The 20,247-nt window shown below is 38.8% G+C and overlaps 1 protein-coding gene across 2 annotated transcripts; it reads left to right on the forward strand.

Annotated features, from left to right (window-relative positions):
• Window positions 1–364: 364 nt before the first annotated feature.
• Window positions 365–17,043, forward strand: AADAT (aminoadipate aminotransferase). 2 transcript variants are annotated; one of them, XM_027456417.3, is made up of 14 exons: window positions 365–473; window positions 1,466–1,534; window positions 3,168–3,336; window positions 4,291–4,423; window positions 5,012–5,086; window positions 7,203–7,412; window positions 7,913–7,978; window positions 8,733–8,815; window positions 10,017–10,113; window positions 10,909–10,970; window positions 13,280–13,344; window positions 14,817–14,923; window positions 15,580–15,681; window positions 16,886–17,043. In XM_027456417.3, the coding sequence occupies exons 2-14, from the start codon at window positions 1,468–1,470 to the stop codon at window positions 16,922–16,924; spliced, it is 1,275 nt and encodes a 424-aa protein (XP_027312218.1). In that variant the 5' UTR covers window positions 365–473; window positions 1,466–1,467; the 3' UTR covers window positions 16,925–17,043. The 2 variants fall into 2 exon arrangements, with proteins under 2 accessions (XP_027312218.1, XP_027312220.1); XM_027456419.3 differs by lacking the exon at window positions 7,203–7,412.
• Window positions 17,044–20,247: the final 3,204 nt, after the last annotated feature.

Raw genomic sequence — 20,247 nt, forward strand, 5'->3', positions numbered from 1 at the left:
TGACATCATTCACATACCAGTTAAGCAAACAACGCTTCCTCACCCACATCACAGAAACTAGGAGGGAACCACATTTATATATCACTCCACTCCATCTAATCAGGAAGCCTGTCAGCTGATCCTAACACTAGGACGTCACCCCAAAAGGAGGAAAAATGGTATCTTGCAATGGCGCCTTCTTTTGGCTAGGGATATTTCACACATATCTCAGCCCCAGGAGAGGCCGCAGCGACCAGCGGGAGCACTCTGCCCCCGGGGCTCCATGTTCACCAACACCTCCGGGACCCAGGCAGGGCCCCCCCCCCCTCGCTCCCTGCCCTCTCCCTCCTCCCCCCACGCCCCGATGCCGCCGCCAGCCCCCTCCAGCCCCGTCCCGCCCCCGGGCGGTCCCGCACATGCCCAGCACCGCGGGCAGCCGCCGCCGCCACCCGCCCGGTGCCAGCCCCGGCCCTGTCCCCGTCCCTGTCCCGCCGGTAGGTGCCTGCCCCAGCGGGGAGGGGGACGGGGGTCGACGGTGCCGCCCCCGAGCCGGGAAATGGGAGCGGGGGGGGGCCGGAGCCGTGCCCCAAGTTCAGGCACAAGCGGCTGCGCAGGGTGTGCTGCTGCTGCTGGGGGTGAGGTTGGAAGCGGTGTCTGCACAAAGCGTGACTTTAACCACTCTTGCCAGACGGGCCGTTTCTAATTACAAAGATGTTGCTCGGGTTGCTACAGTTGTTTTTCTGCGAGCTCGGTGAAAGCACACTTTGAAATATTATGGAAAATCACAAGATCTTTCCGCCCTTCGCTCGCTTGCTATGCTTCCCTAGAAAGCCGATAGCTTTCCCGCGAGAGCGGGCCATGAAGCCCCCTGCAGGAATGCTTTCTGCTATCAGCTCAATCTGGCGCCAGGAAAAGGGAGGAAAACACAGGTCTGTAGCAGCCTGAAAGACATCCTGAATTACCCTTCCTGAAGACAACCACCTCCAGCTTGAGAAGTGTTGTGACTCTATGCTGGCTTGCAATCATTAAAGCACATTAAACGCAATACTTAATCCAGCTTTATTCTGCTGGATTCTCATTTTTAAAAAGCTGATGGGTGTTGAAGGTCTTGTCAACACTTCTACATTTGTAAGCTGGTCTTTAAAATACATGGAAAGTAAATGGAGGGGAAAGACTTTCTGTTCAGTAGCCAAGCACCAAATTCCTGGATCAATGCCTTAGTGCTGCTATCTGAGCAGCAGCACGTGGCCTAATCTCCCTGTGCCAGCCTCACTGGGAGGCTGTGACATAACCACTGGGCATAAAGTGAAAAAAAATAATTCCAAACAGAAATCCAACACTGATTTCAACATGGACGAATTGATGATTGATTTACAAAAGGCCACAGCTATGGAGATGGCAAATTGGAGGCTTCACTTGTGGCAGATGTCCACACCAGAAGCACTTTCCTCCCAGCGTTATGTCCAACTATCTGCTTTCCCCACAGATATGAATTATTCTCGGTTTCTCACAACTGTGAGTGCAGCAAGAAAGGAATCTCCAATAAGACTTCTGAGTGAGTATATACCTTCTTTGTAGGGACTCTGGAAGAATATCTTTGCATTCTGGACTTTTCTGAGGTATCGTGGCTAACAGCTTGAAACGGCTTAAGAGAATATTGTGCTATAAGCTGACAAGTATTTGCAAGGCCAGCTAACTGCTCTTTTTAAACTGGAGGTGTCAGACAGGCATAAAGAAAAGTAAATTGCCTCAAACCATTTCAGAAACCCATCTGGACAGAAGAAATAGCATTGTTCTGTCACTTAAACATGTGCCTGAAAGTCTTCTGCTACTGCTTCTGAAGCAAAGCTTTTGGCACAGCTTGTTACTCAATTTACACTCATTGCCCAGGAACAAAACTGCTAATGTCTTGAAATTCAGTCCCAGCATGTCTCCACCTCACTTTCCTGTATCCTACTAATAGATTCCCCAACCCCAGCTCATTGTTACTACATTTTCCTTTTCTATGTTACACTGCTATCTTTAGGCTACCATGTTACATAGTCTTCTGGGTGACAAATAGAAAAGGTTAACTGCCTACTTGCTTACTCAGTTGAAACCTATGGGGACCTGACAGAATCAGAGCATGAGACATACATCAGTAGTTAAGCCTTCAGGGGTCAATTTCCTCTCCTGGCAAGGGGTTGGCATTTACTGCTCTGCTTAAATTATTTAATGCAGGTACAGCTAAGTCAACTAATTCAGTCTAGTTACTCTCTATTCACCTTTTAAGTGATACATTGATACGCGTGATAACACAAATATTAAGTAGCATGGCTTGTATAAAAAGACATCAGCACTGCAGTTTTGATAAAGTAAATCTTCTTACAAAACCACAAGTCAGAGACATGAACCATACTGCTGAACTGATAAGAATTAACTCCCCCCGCTCAAGTTTGCTAATAAGTAGTAGAGAATAAACCCGATATCAGGAAGCTCAACACCAGATTTGGTATCCTCTTTCCCCTCATATCTGATGTAAAAGCATCAAGCCAGCGTGAATGCCATACTCTGAGCTCTTAGACTGAACGAAGTCAAGTGCAATTGCCAAGTGCAGTCCAGTCTGTGCTGCAAGCAGAGCATAGATTGGATCTGAATGATTGTGAAATTGACTTTAAAGCAAGAACTGTCAACATTTTCTTCATGCTGCCTTATTTACACAGTGCCTCTGCCACTAAAGCTGTGCTGCCAGAACAATTCCCACTCCCTTATGGAAACACTGTCATCGTAGATGTAGTACACTGGTAGCAGTGTACTGCCATGTTAACTAAAATGAGGCAGAACATAAAAACAGTCATTCAAAATCAGTCTAAACAGAAGGACATTAAGATTTTAAATTCTGCAGGCTTAGAGGTATCAGTCAAAAAGGTTTTCTAATAACATAAAAACAGTCCAGATGAGGCAAGAAAAAGCTATTTTTACTTTAAAGAGAATTTTGGTGTTGTTCCTCCCCCACCTCCCCATCTTTTTAAACCACAGAGAAAGGCGAGGTTAAAACGAGTTACCATCTTTTTCAATTCATGACTTGTTAAACAATGAAGTGAAATATAGAACAAACTTCTGTAGTCCATTATTAGATACTAACTCAATTGTGTGAGTAGCTCTTGCAATAATCAGATTGTAATCAAGTTTTTTTCCTTTTACTCTAGCTGAATTGATGCAAAGGTCTCCTCCATCTCTCATCTCTCTGGCTGGAGGGGCACCAAACCCTAATGTTTTTCCATTTAAGAAGGCTACTGTTGCCATTGGACATGGAAATGCTATTGAGATTGGGGAAGATTTGATGAAGAGGGCTCTTCAGTACTCCGCCTCAGCAGGGTATCTATGAAGGCTGCTTGCACTTAAAGATACTGGAATCAAAGGGTCATTAAATCCTTTTTTGTATTAATTGATCTTCACAAAAACAGCTTTAACTTTTCAGTTTTCTTCAGTATTTACATTTCAGTGGAAATTTGAGTAGATGAATAATTTTTTAATATTCAAAATTCTTAAGCCAGAGCATTTCCTTGCTGCTGGTGTTTGAGAATCCAAATCCTAAATCACTAAAAGGACTCATGTTGCAATAAGATACTCATTAAATGATACTGCATTGCAGTGCATAGTTTCCACATCTTGAAGTGTTTGTTTTGCTCTTATTTGGTACCATGTATTAAAGAAGTCAACCCATACTTCTTGTGGTAGTTGAATTGAAGTATTTATAGTATTGACATTTTTAGTATAAACAATGCATATGTTAAGTTAGTTTAGCACTCAAACTAACAGGTAGCACCAAATTAGGTTTTTGACACTTGCAAAAATACTTATGTACCCACATAGGCACACAGGACAGAGTAATGTGTTCACTTTAATATTAGGAAAAGTCACAACTTAAGTATGCAGACAGTTATGAACATCCTGCAGAACCCTAAAGCATTTTTGAAGAGCCCATTTCCAGATTTTTTACTACCCACAGCCTGTTTCCAGAAGCATTGCAAGCTTTGTCACATTGCCACATTTGAGCATGGAAAAACCATTCCTAGGAAAAGATGCTGTTTAGCCTCCATCCATATTTCATCATTGCTAAGTCATTTCTACCCAGGTAGTTTGGTCTGTAGACCATAAGTGTTCATCTCTTCTGCTCTTCCATAAAAAAATAATATTTCATCATTTGATAAAGCAAGTGACAGTTAAATCAGACTCTGAACTGTGCAAGATTTGACACTGATTTAGAGGAGCAGCCCATCTTTGGCCTGTATAAGATAGTAGATGCACCTTATCTTATTCATATTTCAGGATTCCAGAACTGTTGTCTTGGTTAAAGAACTTTCAGAGAAATCTACACAATCCACCAACAGCCAACTATAGTCCTGAGCAAGGACAAATGGAAGTGTGTGTCACAACTGGCAGCCAGGAAGGCTTGTGCAAAGTAAGAACAAAAACTCCATATGTAAGAAGTACTTTCAAAGAGATGTTTTTTCTTCTATCAGTTAAGTTATACTCAGCATTAAGTGTCAGTATATAACAATACACAGAGTAGTTTGTTAAATGCACATCTCAGCATATTATCAACACAAGGTAATAGACCATAAAAAACATTGGGCAGTCTCATATCAAAAATACCTGACTTTGGATAAACCAGGAAGTCTGTCAGAAAATCTAGTATAACATCTCACGTTACTCAAGCAGTGCAGTAATTGATGCATTATTTGCTTTGCTGTAGCTCAATTATAATTGTGTTAGACTTAAATACTTAGCCTTTTCAGTCCACTGCTTAGTTGATCCTTTCTGTAGCTGAAGAACCATTTCATTTGTATAGAGAACTGCTTTCATTGCAAATTGTTATTCCCTGATTGCCTAGCTTGATTTGGAAAGCTGATTCTTCATCTGTTTTCTACACAGCTTAGTTAAATTGTTAGGGAATTACTGATATGTAATCAAGATTTATAATCCCACTAAAGTTGGAACTATGAAGTACATGTAAAATCTTTCCAAAATACACTGTTTTCTTTCACAGGTATTTGAAATGCTCATTAATCCTGGAGACAACATCCTTTTGGATGCACCTACATATGCTGGGACACTAGCAGCTGTAAGTATTTAAGCAACAAAGCTATGAATGTTACATTTGAACAGCAATATATTACATCTGCAGGCTTATTTGACCTGTATCTACTGCAAAAACATTTAAGAATTGAGTTTTTACTGTCAGTCTGATTAAGTTCATAAACATTAATTCATAAAAACTATTGCCAGGACAAAATGTCCTTTTCGAAATCCTAGGACAAAGGTCATGTTTGAGATTGGGGAGAAAGCTGTCATAGTTGGAAACAAATTTATAAGTAGGTAATTTCAACATGTCAGCAATGTTCATAACTGAAGTATTTTATAGTCTGATTACACTGATACTGTACCTGTAAGTCCCATAAGTTGGAATAGGCGTGGAACATCCATGAGTTTTAAAATATTAAGAACTGTACAAAAATAAGTTTACCTCTGAAAAAATAATCAGTACGTAATTTAACATCAACTAAAAATGCATAACATCTTCATCAATGATCTGGATGAGGGCATTGAGTGCACCCTCAGTAAGTTTGCAGATGACACCAAGCTAGGTGCGTGTGTCGATCTGCTTGAGGGTAGGAAGGCTCTGCAGGAGGATCTGGATAGGCTGCACCGATGGGCTGAGGTCAACTGTATGAAGTTTAACAAGGCCAAGTGCCGGGTCCTGCACCTGGGGCGCAATAACCCCAAGAAGAGCTACAGGCTGGGAGAGGAATGGCTGGAGAGCTGCCAGGCAGAGAAGGACCTGGGAGTGATGGTGGACAGTCGGCTGAATATGAGCCAGCAGTGTGCTCAGGTGGCCAAGAAGGCCAACGGCATCCTGGCTTGTATCAGAAACACTGTGACCAGCAGGGCTACGGAGGTGATCGTCCCCCTGTACTCGGCTCTGGTGAGGCCGCACCTCGAGTACTGTGTTCAGTTCTGGGCCCCTCGCTACAAGAAGGACATCGAGGTGCTTGAGCGGGTCCAGAGAAGGGCGACGAAGCTGGTGAGGGGCCTGGAGAGCAAGTCCTATGAGGAGCGGCTGAAGGAGCTGGGCTTGTTCAGCCTAGAGAAAAGGAGGCTCAGGGGTGACCTTATCACTCTGTATAAGTATATTAAAGGAGGCTCTAGCGAGATGGGGGTTGGCCTGTTCTCCCATGTGCCTGGTGACAGGACGAGGGGGAATGGGCTAAAGTTGCGCCAGGGGAGTTTTAGGTTAGATGTTAGGAAGAATTTCTTTACTGAAAGGGTTGTTAGACATTGGAACAGGCTGCCCAGGGAGGTGGTTGAGTCACCATCCCTGGAAGTCTTTAAAAGACGTTTAGATGTAGAGCTTAGGGATATGGTTTAGTGGGGACTGTTAGTGTTAGGTCAGAGGTTGGACTCGATGATCTTGAGGTCTCTTCCAACCTAGAGATTCTGTGATTCTGTGATTCATAAGAACTGTAAGAGGAGTTAGGATAGATGATATACCACTCCAGTCTCGTTTCCCTTTGCATCAACAGGAGTTTTGATATTGTTGGCTATGCTAAATTTGAGAACATGTTTGGCTAATCAAAGGTACTTTGGCAGCAACTTCCATTTTTACATTGAAATGCTTAGCTACATGGTACAAACTCAAATTCCACAGAGGGGAGACAGTGTACTTTTTTGTTAGTATTTTTCCTATATCTTTTCATACTGCTGTCAACATGTCATTACAGTAGCATCTTTTCTGTTGTATTGCTGAATGTATCTACTGAGAACAGATTCTTTGCCCTTTGTCAGTGGGGAGTAGCTTACAGTTCTGGCACTTCCACTTAAGTAGAATGCAAATTGTCAGCAGGAAATGAAGTTTCAGTAGTTTTTCTGTGTTGAGAGTATGAGAGCACAACTCCTGAAATACCTTTCTGCTGGCAAAATCATGACATCTCCTATAGAAGAGGACCAATTAGACATTAGTTACCTGTTTTTCCTCAGGTGGCTTAACAGGGCAAATTAAGAGTTACACACCAAGTTTGACAAGCTGCACAGCAAGCTGAGGCAAGCTTTCATTGGAATCACAAGGAAGCAGAGTTTGAGATAGATATAAAGACTGGTATTATAAAGCTTCTATGATAAAATGACAGAAGCAAAACTTAAGAATTACAGTATTATAACAGTTTTGTTCCTCCTGTCAACAGCTGAGACCTTTGGGTTGTAACATTATTAATGTTCCTAGTGACCAACATGGCATTATTCCAAACGCTCTAAAAGAAATTCTATCTGCTTGGAGTCCAGAAGATATAAAAAGTCGTAGTCACAGTCTCCCCAAATTCCTATACACTATTCCGAATGGCTGCAACCCAACTGGCAACTCTCTGACTGCAGAGCGCAAAAAGGAGATCTACCAGGTACATAGCTGGGGCTTTATGTAACTTGTTAGTAGAAATGGATCAATGTCAGTCTTGTTTCAGTTAAGGATACTCCACGTGTTGCATTGGGTTCATTATTGCTCTAGTAGACATTCTTCCCATAACTTGGTTTAAAGTAAAATCTTTCATGACAACTCTGCAGAAGTAGACTATGCATTAGGTAATTTTTTTTTTCAGTAGTAGCCCATTGCTGACTGCTACCTTTGCCATGGGCTTCAGAGTGTGTTTACTGCAAGTGTACTGTACAGTTTAAACACTACATGGAGTAGACCTTCAGTTACATACCTGTCCTTCCACTGCAGGTACAATGTCTACTGTTTAAATTGCTCCGGACTGGGCATGTAAAACCTTCTGGACCTTGTACATAGTGAATGGGTGGGATCGTGGTGCGGTTCTGGTAATAGACCCACAGTATACAAATAACTGAATTTACAGTCTTGACATTTTAATGAATCTTTTCTTTGTATTAATTTCTTTAGCTTGCAAGAAAATATGATTTCCTTATAATAGAAGATGATCCTTACTACTTCCTTCAGTTTGAAAAGGTAATCTGTCTTTTATACTAAGTAGCACGTTTTCTTGTCCCAAGCAGAACTAAGGTTTGAGCCATAAATCTTCCTGCATGCTCTTTTTCATGTCCTTCCAAATTAGTTGCAGGCCTAGCAGTCTATTACTACTTTGAGTATTTGTCCCCTTTATGGTATTTTATTGCATCAGCCAGTTAATCATGGTGGTTTAAATTCCTTAAGCTTTAAAAAGGGCAGAATTTCTTTCAGTATTAAGAAAGTGCCAAACACTTTGCCTGCAGAGCAGAACAAATATGCCACTGAAGCAGCTTTATAAAAATAGCAGCCTCTTAATGTTCCTTTCAGCCCAGTCACTTCTCCTTTCAATGGAAGACCACCTACTTCCAATCTAGTGCATCTCATTTCTACCCCTTTGCCTTTTAGAGACTCTAAGGGAGTTTTCCCAAAACACCTTCTCAGAGAATCCATTATTTATCTCCCCTACTTATGGCACCATACCAAAACTTGAACTGAACACTTGTATGGAGAGCAATGGGCTAAGCATCAAAAAGTGACAACATTGATTCTTGATGACTTTCATAGAACATTATCACATCTCAGACAGCTCATCTAAACAATCATTTGCAAGCAAGTTACTGCATTTTGTTCTTTGAATATCCGTCTAAAATATTTGCTAGCAAAATTTTTTTAAGAAATAATTATGTCTTCTTAGCAAAGAAATTAATTCTTCCATAATTCATACTAGCAACTTGAATTTTTTTTTTCTTCCAAGCCATGGGCTCCAACTTTTCTCTCAATGGATTTGGATGGCCGAGTTATCAGGACTGACTCTTTCTCTAAAATTCTCTCATCTGGGTAAGGCCAGTTACAGACCACTCAGCATTGTATGTTAAGTCCTAATATTAATACTACCTCTGACATGATTAGACACGTCATTTTTTTTATCTAATACTTATTTCTCAAAAGTACTTTTCTTCAGCTTGCTCACTTTTCTTGTAATCTCTTCACAGTTATTTTACTTCAGTTTCCCTCCTGATACCGATAGGCCATTTGACCCAGGCAGCCCAGTCTTCCAGGCACCATACAGGCAGAAAGACTGAGATGCTAGGCTGCAGCTCTGTTCCTGCAACTCCTAAAAAACTTTTTCCATTTCTCCTCTTACCATTCCTGCAGACTCCCTGCACTTCCAATATAAAAGAGAAATGATGGCATCATTCTTAACAGGCATAGCATTATACTGATCTCTTATCTTCAGTTCTTACCGATTGTCTTCATCTGAAAAATTAGGCTGGCTGTTTTCAATTACACACAGATTGACTTGTTTGATTTTTAACTCACTTCTGCTTACTATTCTGGTAGACATAAAATAATATGAATTCTGCACTGGCAGCTAGTGGATTGTAACTCCATCCCCAAGGAAGTGGGGAGACAACATGATGCTAAGTGTGATTACACTTTGAGAAGTGAAGCTACAAAAAGGCATGATGCAATCTTATCTTTGTCAACAACACATCTGAGCTTACTGATTCTATTTTTCTTCAAGTAACTGCCCCAGACAATCTGAGTAAAGATGGGTCATAAGCCTTGAAATGAATAAGAGTCTAGTTTATCAGTGTAGATTCTGTTTATTCTGCAGTGCTGAAAGCAAGCAAAAAGAGCAAGCCTGTTTGTCAGTTCCTATCTGTTTTTCCATAAAACATGAGCATTTGTGATTTCAGTTCTGTGAATAATCCACCTTTCTTTCCCTTTGATTCATGTAATCCTTATGGTTGCAGAGAAAATCCTACAAATTTGGGATACGTCCTGAAGTCCCAGAACCAGGAAGCAACTATAAGCATTAAAAGCCCTTTTTTATTTATTTTTTCTCATGACCGATACTTAGCTCACAAGTTGCTTAAAGCTGGGACTTACGGCAGTATGAAGATATAAATGCATAAAAGATCCTTACAGTGTCAGTGAAATGGTTACAGGTTTTCCAGTTATAAGTTAAACAATAACTTACACAAAGATTAGCATATTGCATTTCCTGTAGTAATGTTTTTTTTCTTTCTTCTAGGTTGAGAATAGGTTTTCTGACAGGTCCCAAGCCTCTTATTGACAGAGTTATTCTACACATTCAGGTTTCAACAATGCACACCAGCACTTTCACACAGGCAAGTACTAAACTGCTAACTGAATTGTATTGAGAAAAGATAACATACTTCATGGTACAGGAAAACAAAAACAAACATTTTACAGCTGCTCTGCACTTGTCAGTTTTAGTTATAAAAACCTGCATTGTCATTTTTGCCAAAGAAATTACAACCAGGCCTTGAGGGTATCTTAGTGCATGGAAAGCACCACTGCTTCAGCTAACATGCCCTTAGCCATCAGATTTCAAGAACCAAGATTTAAATTATTTTCTCTTGACAGTAGGTTCACTTGAAAAAACTCAACATAAAGCACATAAAAGTACTCCCCCCTCCATTTTTCATTAGTCAGTAGCTAAAAGACTACTGGCAGCACACAGGCATCACAACGCAGTCAGCCATCTACAACCCTTTTATAATTAGTAATAAGTAAAGGAGAGAGACATCAAGCATATCTAGATATGACCTTCATCTTCTAGCTCTGCTAATTCATCATAGAGGCAGTATTGAAGCAGAGAGACTGATGGGGTGGAAGAAACTCCTGTAAAGCAACACACATTGCCTTCCTTTAGTTCTCCACTTGACTTTCTTCCTCCTGCCCCAGCATCTAAATACTTAAGGAACCTTGGAGACAGATGTAACATGGAATAAAACTGTCTGTTGCTGCTGCTACCTCTGTCTATAAAGGACTCCAAGAGACCACACATGCAATTGCTTGTCCATGTGGAATTCTGAATGAGATATGGCTACATGTCTTTTGATGATTGTGGAAAAGTCCTGTTTAAAATACAGTATTGATGGTGTGCTTTATTTCTTTAGATTATGATATCACAGCTTCTTCAGCAATGGGGAGAAAAGGGCTTTTTGAAGCATATAGACAGGTAGGATCATGTCACGTGCTGAATCCCATTATCTGTCATGCTGCTTCTTGTTACCTACACAAAATACTCCTTAGAGTGAACAGGCCAGAGGAGATGTATCAGTTTGAGGTAAACAGATGAGCAGTCCTAGGCCAATGGGGTAAGCCAGGTCAGCAAGACTGGCAGTATTCCTATGAAAGTGCTGAAGGAACTCTGTGTGAAACTGTAGAAATGCAGGTCAAGGCATGTAAACCTACCACTACAGGCTGGCAATCTGTTGGTCCCCTAGCATAGCAACTATGCAACTCCAATCTGAAAAGAACTGAAGAGGATCTTGGGAGCTACAGGGCAGTAAATGAAGATATTACTGCTAGATAGGGTCTATAACAGAGACTAAGATCACTGAGATAGTCTTACACAGGAGTCAGCATGGCTTCTATATGGGAATTCTTCCCTCCCTAGCTCAGTGATTCATCCTCTAACAGCCTTAATCCAATTATTGGGGATGCTGGAGAAATAAGAACAGAAAGCACTACAGAAAATATCAAGGTTCACCTAGACTCGCTAAACATTTCCTCTATCGCCATATTTGGTGACAGAGGGTTCAGGGTCTAACTCAGTGAGGCATTTCTTACAGTGACCAACATACATTTATTTTTCAGTTGTTTTCCTGGGAGTATCCATGCTTCATTTCAAATGGCATACTTAAATACCCTTAGAACTCCAGGTTTCTGCATCAAGGGGTAGTATGCTATGCATCATAAAGCCTTGTAACAGGAATGTGAGAAAAGCATGAAAAAGTTTCTTTTGTCTGACTGCAACAGCCACTTCTGTGCCCTGAGCATCTAACTGTTAACTATACTGTAACTACCATTAGCTAAAAAGAAAAAAAAGAAAAAAATAGTCCTAGTTTTGCCTTGTTTTAGATTCCATGGGATTTGTATAAGAAATAAGAGCATAATGATAGATTTTGTAGGGGAACTTGGGCCACGCTTCAACTCTACTTTCAGCAACTAGAAGATACATCTTAAACATCTTCTCACTTACCTTCTTCCTGACAGTGAGGCAACCTTATTCAAACCAGAAAGCTATTCTTCCTCTTGACCTAATGAAAGCAGTACTATAGTAGGCTAGCTACAACCCTTTATAACCTTCTAGACCCCACTGTCAGGTGACTTATTGATTAGGCCCAACAACTGAGTACAATTTCCTTGTGATTTCAGTGGGGTCAGTTGACTTGTCAGATCATGTTCCTGACTAGTAGCTAGGCTGTGGTTTGGAGCAGTTAAATTTCTGTGAAAGTCTTGTCTCATGCGTATAATTTCATTCCAATATGAAAGTGAAAGAACATCACAAAAAGGCAGAGAAGTTACGACAGAATTTATGATGCAGTAAAAATTGCAGAAGATTTACCATTTCTTGCAGAGTGTAGCAATTGGTATAATCTGGGTCCTTGAGATACGTGTTGTTTGTCTATCAGGTTCAATAAAATACATGCAGAAATCAAAGCTCTGGGTTCAAAGAGTATCAAAAATGTACATTTAAAATTACTAAGTACAGTTTATCCCCAGGGAAGGAAACCCCTTTACACCAGATCTATGAAATCTGTATCAAACATTTCTCGTGTCTACCATTGCAGAATCACAGCTCTCTAATTTTATGCCAACAGAAGTAGTAACTCTACAAGACTTGTCCCTGTTGGAACTTAGTTAGGTTCGGGTCATTTTCCCAAGTAAGACATTGAATTATTTGGAAGTTTTAGTTAAAGTGTGAAGGCAATAGCTTCAAAGGGTTAGAACAGGGGAAGTCGTCAAATAGTCATGACAAGTTTATCATGTGATTTGCTTTTTACTTTATGAAATATCATTTCCTTGTGTACCTATTGCAGAAATTCAACCCAAATGCACCAATATCAAGTATGTGCTTTTACAGATGTACACGTCTTTGATTTTCTTCTGTATGCTTGTTTTGTGCGATTACTGTTGCTAACACAGCTTGTATCTACTGATATGATAGAATGGATATCATGTATTGTTTAGTACTGAATTTTCCCTGACTTGTAAATATTAAGAAGCAACTACAAAGGCACTTCCTCTATCCAATTGATCTGTGCTTTGCTGGAGAGACACCGAAGCATTCAAGACCTTTCTGATACATGTACAAAGTTTCATATACACATTATCGTATTGTGCTGATCTAGGATATACTCATATTTCCACCAAGTGTGCATTTTATTTGTTAAAGTAGAAAAGCCTTGTTTCTGCTTTTGGAAACAAATAGACTCTGAAGCACTATGGGATCATGACTTGGAATTGATAATTTACTTTCAGAGTTGTGGAGTTCTACAAGACCCAGCAGGATGCAATGCTTGTTGCTGCTGACAAGTGGTTAAAAGGTCAGTGAGTGCAACACAGCTAATTACTTAGACTTTTTCTCTAGCTATTTATCATCTTCGTGTTCAAGAAAAATCAGTAAAGGTCATCTCTTGACTGAAGTGATAGGTAAGCACTATAAGCAAATCAATGACATTAAATATTAAGCTTAGGACAAATTATCTAAAGCTGCTGTTTTCATGCTTTTCTGGTAGGGGACGAGATGAAGATGAGTAAAAAGCTCACTGCATTACTGTATAAAGCAGTTTTACAAAAAGCATGTATTTCACTCCACTGTATTTTTATACTTGTGTTTAAAATTTCTGTCTTTAAAATCTCCATTTGAAATACCCAGATTCAAATACCTAAATTTAAAAGAAGATATGAACAACTGATACAGTACTAGTGATGGTCCTTCTTTCAGAAATGAATTTTAGATGTCCACTTCTGTGGTTGATCAGAGCACAGAAAGAAACTGATCAACACCAATGTAATTACCTTTAGTGACTCACTGTGTTTAGGCAGTCTGAAGTAGAAACAGCAATAATTATTTAAGAACTGCCCACTTAGCTGAGACACTTCCGTGGGACCTAGGTACTTGAATACCATATGGTCACTAATATACTTACTCTTGCCAATTCATGTTTTTTAGATAAGTATTTTCTCTTTTTCTACGTGGATCTGTATGATCATGGGTTATTGAATTTGGACCCCCTTTGTCCCAGTTTCCCAAATATCAAAACAGTATAATAGCACCGTGTTCTCTTACGGTGTGTTGAGAAAATATACTCATATGTAAGATTATAGGGTCTTCACATTTTTTTAGAGACAGGAGCCATATTATTACAGAAAACAGACCTTTATTTTGTAGATATGTAATGGTTAAATACATCAAGGAAGAGATGAAGATGATAAGTCAAATAAATATTTTTTTCAAAAAACACATCCTAAAACAAGTAAATAATTGCTTCTCGGTAAATAAAGGTACACAGTAAGTCTGCATATACAATTTAAAACATAAATCCTCTCTAAGCCCTCTCATCCTCCTCATAATTCCTAGACTCCCATTTTCTTTGGGCAAAAATCTATAACCAATTTAAAGGAAAACATTTTTCTGCTTTGCTACACTTAAATTACATTGATAGTCAACGTAGTACTGGAATAAACTGCACCAGAAAAAAATATTTTAGACTGCTTGGAGAGAGTGTTTACTTGATCTCAATGTAATCAAGAAATTTAATTTCTTAATAGTTCGGTTTTTCAAAATTCAAAGTAATCTCTTTCGCAAAAAATTCTGAAAATACCAGCATGAGTGCAGTAAGCACACACAGATTTCATTATTATCATAAATTTAGCAAGTGGCATTCTGGATCTGTGGCCAAATTCCCTTTGAGTTCATTGGAGCAACAGATCCACATCCCTGAATCTATAATGTATTTATTACAGGTGGAGCAGAAGTTTCTTTTTTTGATTCAGTTCTTTTTTCTTTCTCTAGGCTTGGCAGAATGGTATCCTCCTGCTGCTGGCATGTTCTTATGGATCAAAATTAAGGGAGTTTCTGATACAGAGCAGCTGATCATGGAAAAAGCCTTGCAGAAAGAAGTATGATTTATGGCTTAATGGTTTATGATGTTAAATGAGGAAAGGATAAAATAAATTTACCATATCTATCTGCACATATGCACACACATAAAAGTAAAGGAACTTGAGTGCCCAGTCATCACTGAGTCTCTGAGTCACAACTGTCACATAATGTAGTGACTCAATAAAGTATTTTCTTGTCTGTATTCAAATGTTGATATTTAATCAGCTTAAATTTAAATCATATATAATATTATATATAATATATATGATATATATATATAATACTAACATATTGGGCAGCCATCATTGATACAGAAATATATCTTCTTAATAAGAGAAATTAAGTGTGATTTTGTTTCTACAATCACACCGTGCACTGAGTAAACTACATCCCACCGCACTGGTATATCTAAACATGATAACAAGCCAGACCTTGTTACCAACCAGCCTAAGAGCTATCTGTTTTGTTTTTTTGTTCTTTGTTTTTTTTTTTTCTTTTACGAAAGTCTGATGCCAGTTTCCATGTTTTTAGCTTCCTGTTTTGAAGAGGCAGAATATATTTAGCAACGTTCTGATATCAGTGTTTCAACAGTGAGCCTTCTAAAATTTAATATAATATACTGTTTAAAACCATACAAGTGGTTGTACCTAGGTGTCTAATCACTTTTACTTAGGTGTTACTTGTTCCTGGAAGAGCATTCAATATCAAGAGTTCAGAGCCTAGTTCTTATGTCAGAGCTTCCTTCTCTCTATCTTCTCCAGCCCAGATGGATCTGGTAAGTGAGAGAATTTTTATTTTTTTTTACTTTCTTTTCAAGAACAGTTTCTCACATTAACGATGTTCCCTTATTTTTAAATACTTACTTCTTATGCATATTCTTATTTGCCTAATGTAGTTGTTTTAGTACTTACACAGTAAGCCAGTACTTCTAAAGCAGTATTAGCTGTTTCTTACGCAGGATACTTATATGGAAATTACCTGAAAGGTACTAAATTTTTAGGACCACTTGATTTATTTCTGTGTATCTTATACATGCAGATTCTCACACTTAATCAACCCAGATATTATTCAGAAAGGCTTTAATGAAGTCAGAGTAAGTTTTGCTGTTTGTCTTAGCACTAGGAAGCATCATGTTTCTTTATTTTCCAGGTTGTCCATTCTTGAGACTGAATTACTTTTTTTGTATATGTTGTCAGTCCTTCAAACGAAAGAATATTGTTTTTCTTTCCTACAGTTCACATACATGTTGCATTTCATTTCTCAGGAATCTATGTATTTTACAAATGTTTTGGATGTTAATTGGCTGTATCTGTAAAATCAGTGGAGAGAAAGACTAGGATATATTTATTTGTGCAGATTTAATACTCCTTTGATTCAGGTGCTTGCAAGTTCAGTATTTGGAGTTTCATTTTCATTCAGTTACAAACATTTGTAACAGAAGGGTGTTTCTGTTTTCCTTTTCTTTCTTCTTCTGTATTTATTCCTTCTTCTTGATGAAATTAATTCATAACCATACTACTGACAGACAGATTGTATCTTGCTGACATTGTACTGCATGTTTCCCCACTAAACTGTTCTTCTTTTTCTCTTACCTTTGGAGCCTCTAGGCTCTTATACTGCCTTAAAAGAGATACATTTCTAAGGATCACTAGTTGTATTAAAAGTACAACTTGTTAGTTGCAGGTGAACTCTGAATAATCATTGAATATCACTATACATAGTTTTTTGTTGTTTTTTGTTTTTTTTTTCAGAAAGCCCTACCTTTTATTTTCTAGCAGATTAGTAGAAGCTTTATCTAGTCACAATATGATTCGAGGCCCATATGCGTTGTTAAAAAAGTAAAACAGAGTATCAGCAGAATTTGGCAGTATAAAACTGTGAGTTCATATATTGTTAGGGTAGTTTAGTAGCTTTACAGATTTACTGTTTATTTAAGTAATGCTGGAATATGAATGAGAACTATCTTTGTATCATTGCAGGCTTTCAGGAGACTGGCTGACCTTATAAAAGAAGCTTGATGGAAAAGCTGAACAGAGCACATACAGCAATCAAAAATATCTCCAGAAAATACTTGTTAACACTTGTATTTCATCAGAATACTTTAAAAACAAGTACAACACTGTGGTTGTTTCCTTTGGATTGCTTTTCATTCTTTCATTTTTATTTCTATTTTTTAGCTGAAATAATTTGCCTTTTTTTGACAGGACATTACATTACTAACTTTATTCCAATTCAAAAGCATTTTATATAGTTAAGAACAAAATGTTCTGTTGTTGTTTCCTGTCAAATCCATAGTACTGTTAGATTTTATTTGTTGTTTTTTTGTTTGTTTGTTTGTTTTTTCGCTTTTGTTTTCTGTTTGGGTTGGGAAGCAGGGAAGTCAGTTACTTAGGAAGTTACACCTGAGGTGGTCTTAAGCATTATTTCTTAATCCTAGCTGATACATTCCTGCAACACCTTAAGTTGGAATTGTTTTTGTGTGCCACTTTCCTTCTTGGCTCGCTGTACAGTATCTGGTTTTGAAGATTTGAAGATCAATATTTACTTTTACTAAAGTTTGGTCAGATAAAAATGATGTAAGGATGTTTTAAATTTGAAACTGACAAAATCAAGGTGTAAGCAAAACAACTTTACTTAATGACTCTGCAGCCCAACCCACATCTCTAGGTTTCCCTCCAATCCTCGCTGCAAGCTGGTGCTGTGGCTGAAGCCAGCCCCAGCACAGAGTCCCTTGGGGTGACACAGCACCAGGGGGAGTCTGCAGTCCCGAAGCTGCTCCTAGGGCACCAACACCATCTTTGAAGTTGCAAATCTTTCAAGATGAATCTCTGCATTTTTACACTTTTGATGGTGCTAATGGAAGTCCAAACTAACAGTGTCCTCTCTATACTGCTGCTTAACAGCAAGTTTTCAGGTTCAACTCAGTTTCATAACCACGTGTAGCGATTTTGAAACCTCAGACTTTTCTATCATCAATAAAACAATTTTTATCTCATGTTCAATTTAGAAAATAATTTTATACAATAGAATGAGCTGACATATCTATTTAATTAAAATAATATAGCTGTTGTATTTTACAGAGGAATAAATGGGAATGTCATTTAAGACTGATTAGAGCTCTCAGGCAAATACTACTGCCATTGTTAAGCCAGACCCGAATTAGAAAAATGTAATCAAAATATCATTATTAAGCAAGCCTTACATTTGTGATGTGTTGAATAATACTCTTCACCTTTCAGAGCTCTGAATGATTATCTAGTTCAATGTAAGGAAAATGCAGTCCCATTTGCTGCACATCAGATGTTTTTACTATCAGCTAATTTAATTTGGAGAGAGCTTGGTTTTCTTTCCCTGACTGTGGTGAACCATCTAAAATTAAATTAATATCCTGAACAATGCAAAGTGAACAATGGTAGTGAAATCTTATATGCACATGCTGTTTAACTGAACCTCATAGTACAGTTTCTGGTCTCCTGGGACACAGGATTCACTGTGATTAAATGCTCCTGGAAGAAGGCATTTAGATACAAAAGGAAAATGCCAGGCAGCAGATTCACATGGAAATGATCAGGTAACGAAGGTTTTGTTAGTGCTCTTTTTCCCTTTACATTTCAGCCCTCCAAAAGCAAATAGCCACTTTTATTCATAGCTGCATTTGGAGATCTGATGCAAGTAGTACAATCTACTGTTGGGGAAGAGAGGATACGGGGAAGGAGAGGGCTCCATTTTGTAAGCACATCTCTGGTGCTACCGGGGTAGGGGCAGCAACGGCTGTGGAAGGGTTTGTAGCAACACTACAGAGAGCAGCCTGAGGTGCTCAGCTCCAAGCAGGCTGGGGCTCCAGATATTTTGCTGAGTGGAACATTGTTTGCACTCGCTGTCGTACCTACACCTCTGTTCCATTGCATTTTCAGACCTTTGGTAGACAAAAAATGCCTAGAAATTCTGGACAACTAGCCCCTATACATGACCCCAATGATTGTACAAGGACTGTGAATTTCAGCACATTCTATTCATACCACTTGTGCACGTGTTGTGGCACACATACAGACTCACTGTGTGGCATGTCACACTTCTGCTTTGGGAGTTGTACAGGTGTAGCAAGGGGGTGCAGTTTTTCCCAGCAAGGATGGAAATACTAACTTTGATAACTCCAACATAATTCCCAAATTTCTGCATAAATTGTATGTGCAAATTTTACGTCCACACAGGTCATTGATGAGAAGGAAAATACACGCCTCTACTTCAAAATGAGAGCCTCCCAGCATAAGTCTGATGAATGAATAATTGGGGGACTGTGGGAAAACCTATGGGGAATTCATTAGAAGAGAGAATGTATGTCCATATACAGTTATGACAATTCTTATGCTAAACTGTGAGCACACAGAGAATTATTTCATCCAACCAAATGTGTCCATGAGTATCAGTGGTGGTATGCAGGAATTTACAGAGGACGCGTTGTGGAAAACGTTTGGCTTAGTTTTGGGGGATTGTCCCATAAATTCTGAACATAAATTTCATTTTAAACTTGATTCTTCAATAATGGTTTGCTCTGTGTAGGACTTTGTCTTTTAGAACCTTGTGGCCTATAGATCTGCAGTACTTTCAGTTCTGCCTTTGCAGTCCATATTCTCATACACTGGAGTAAATATTTAAAAGAGCTCTACTGCACTATTCATGTCCTAATCTGCCCTGTTTGCTTTATTATTTAATAGCAGTTTTCAAGCAGCCCACTGTAGGCTATGTCTTAGGTGGGAAGAGAATGATTGCAGCGCTTGAACTGTAATCATTCTGAGTGAAAAGCACTCTGCAAATACAAAGAAATATCCATTTTCATTCTTCTAACATTGCTATTAGGAATGCCAGTACCTCACTTTTCTCATAACAGCAGCTGTGGAGGCTTTTGTGTCACCCTGCAAAGCTCATATATCGCTATACGAGGAAGGATAAGGATCTTGCTGATTCTTTTTGAGCATTAGTATCCCAGAGATGTGTTAGCAAATCTGACTGGTGCTAAAAGATTCTCTGCTAGCTATACAGAATTTAGAAAATATATTCAATATTGTATTTTGTTTTACTTTCAAATTAAATAATATCTGGATTGGTATAACAAATGAATATGCCATGATGTGACCTGGAAAAAAATAACATGAAGGTATTTCAGTTTTGTGACTTACATAGAACTTTGAACTTTATCTTTCGCTGTATTTGGCTAATACTGAACTTTGAACATAAAAGGTTTAAGAGAGGATTTTTCTGCACTTTCCTCCAAAAAAATCAGGCACTAACAGATGTAGAATACCATTGGCCTGGCCCAGAATATTGAGTTCCTGGATATTGA

The sequence above is a fragment of the Anas platyrhynchos genome, chromosome 4 (genome assembly GCF_047663525.1).
Source record: "Anas platyrhynchos isolate ZD024472 breed Pekin duck chromosome 4, IASCAAS_PekinDuck_T2T, whole genome shotgun sequence".
In the NCBI taxonomy this organism is placed as follows: Eukaryota; Metazoa; Chordata; class Aves; order Anseriformes; family Anatidae; genus Anas; species Anas platyrhynchos.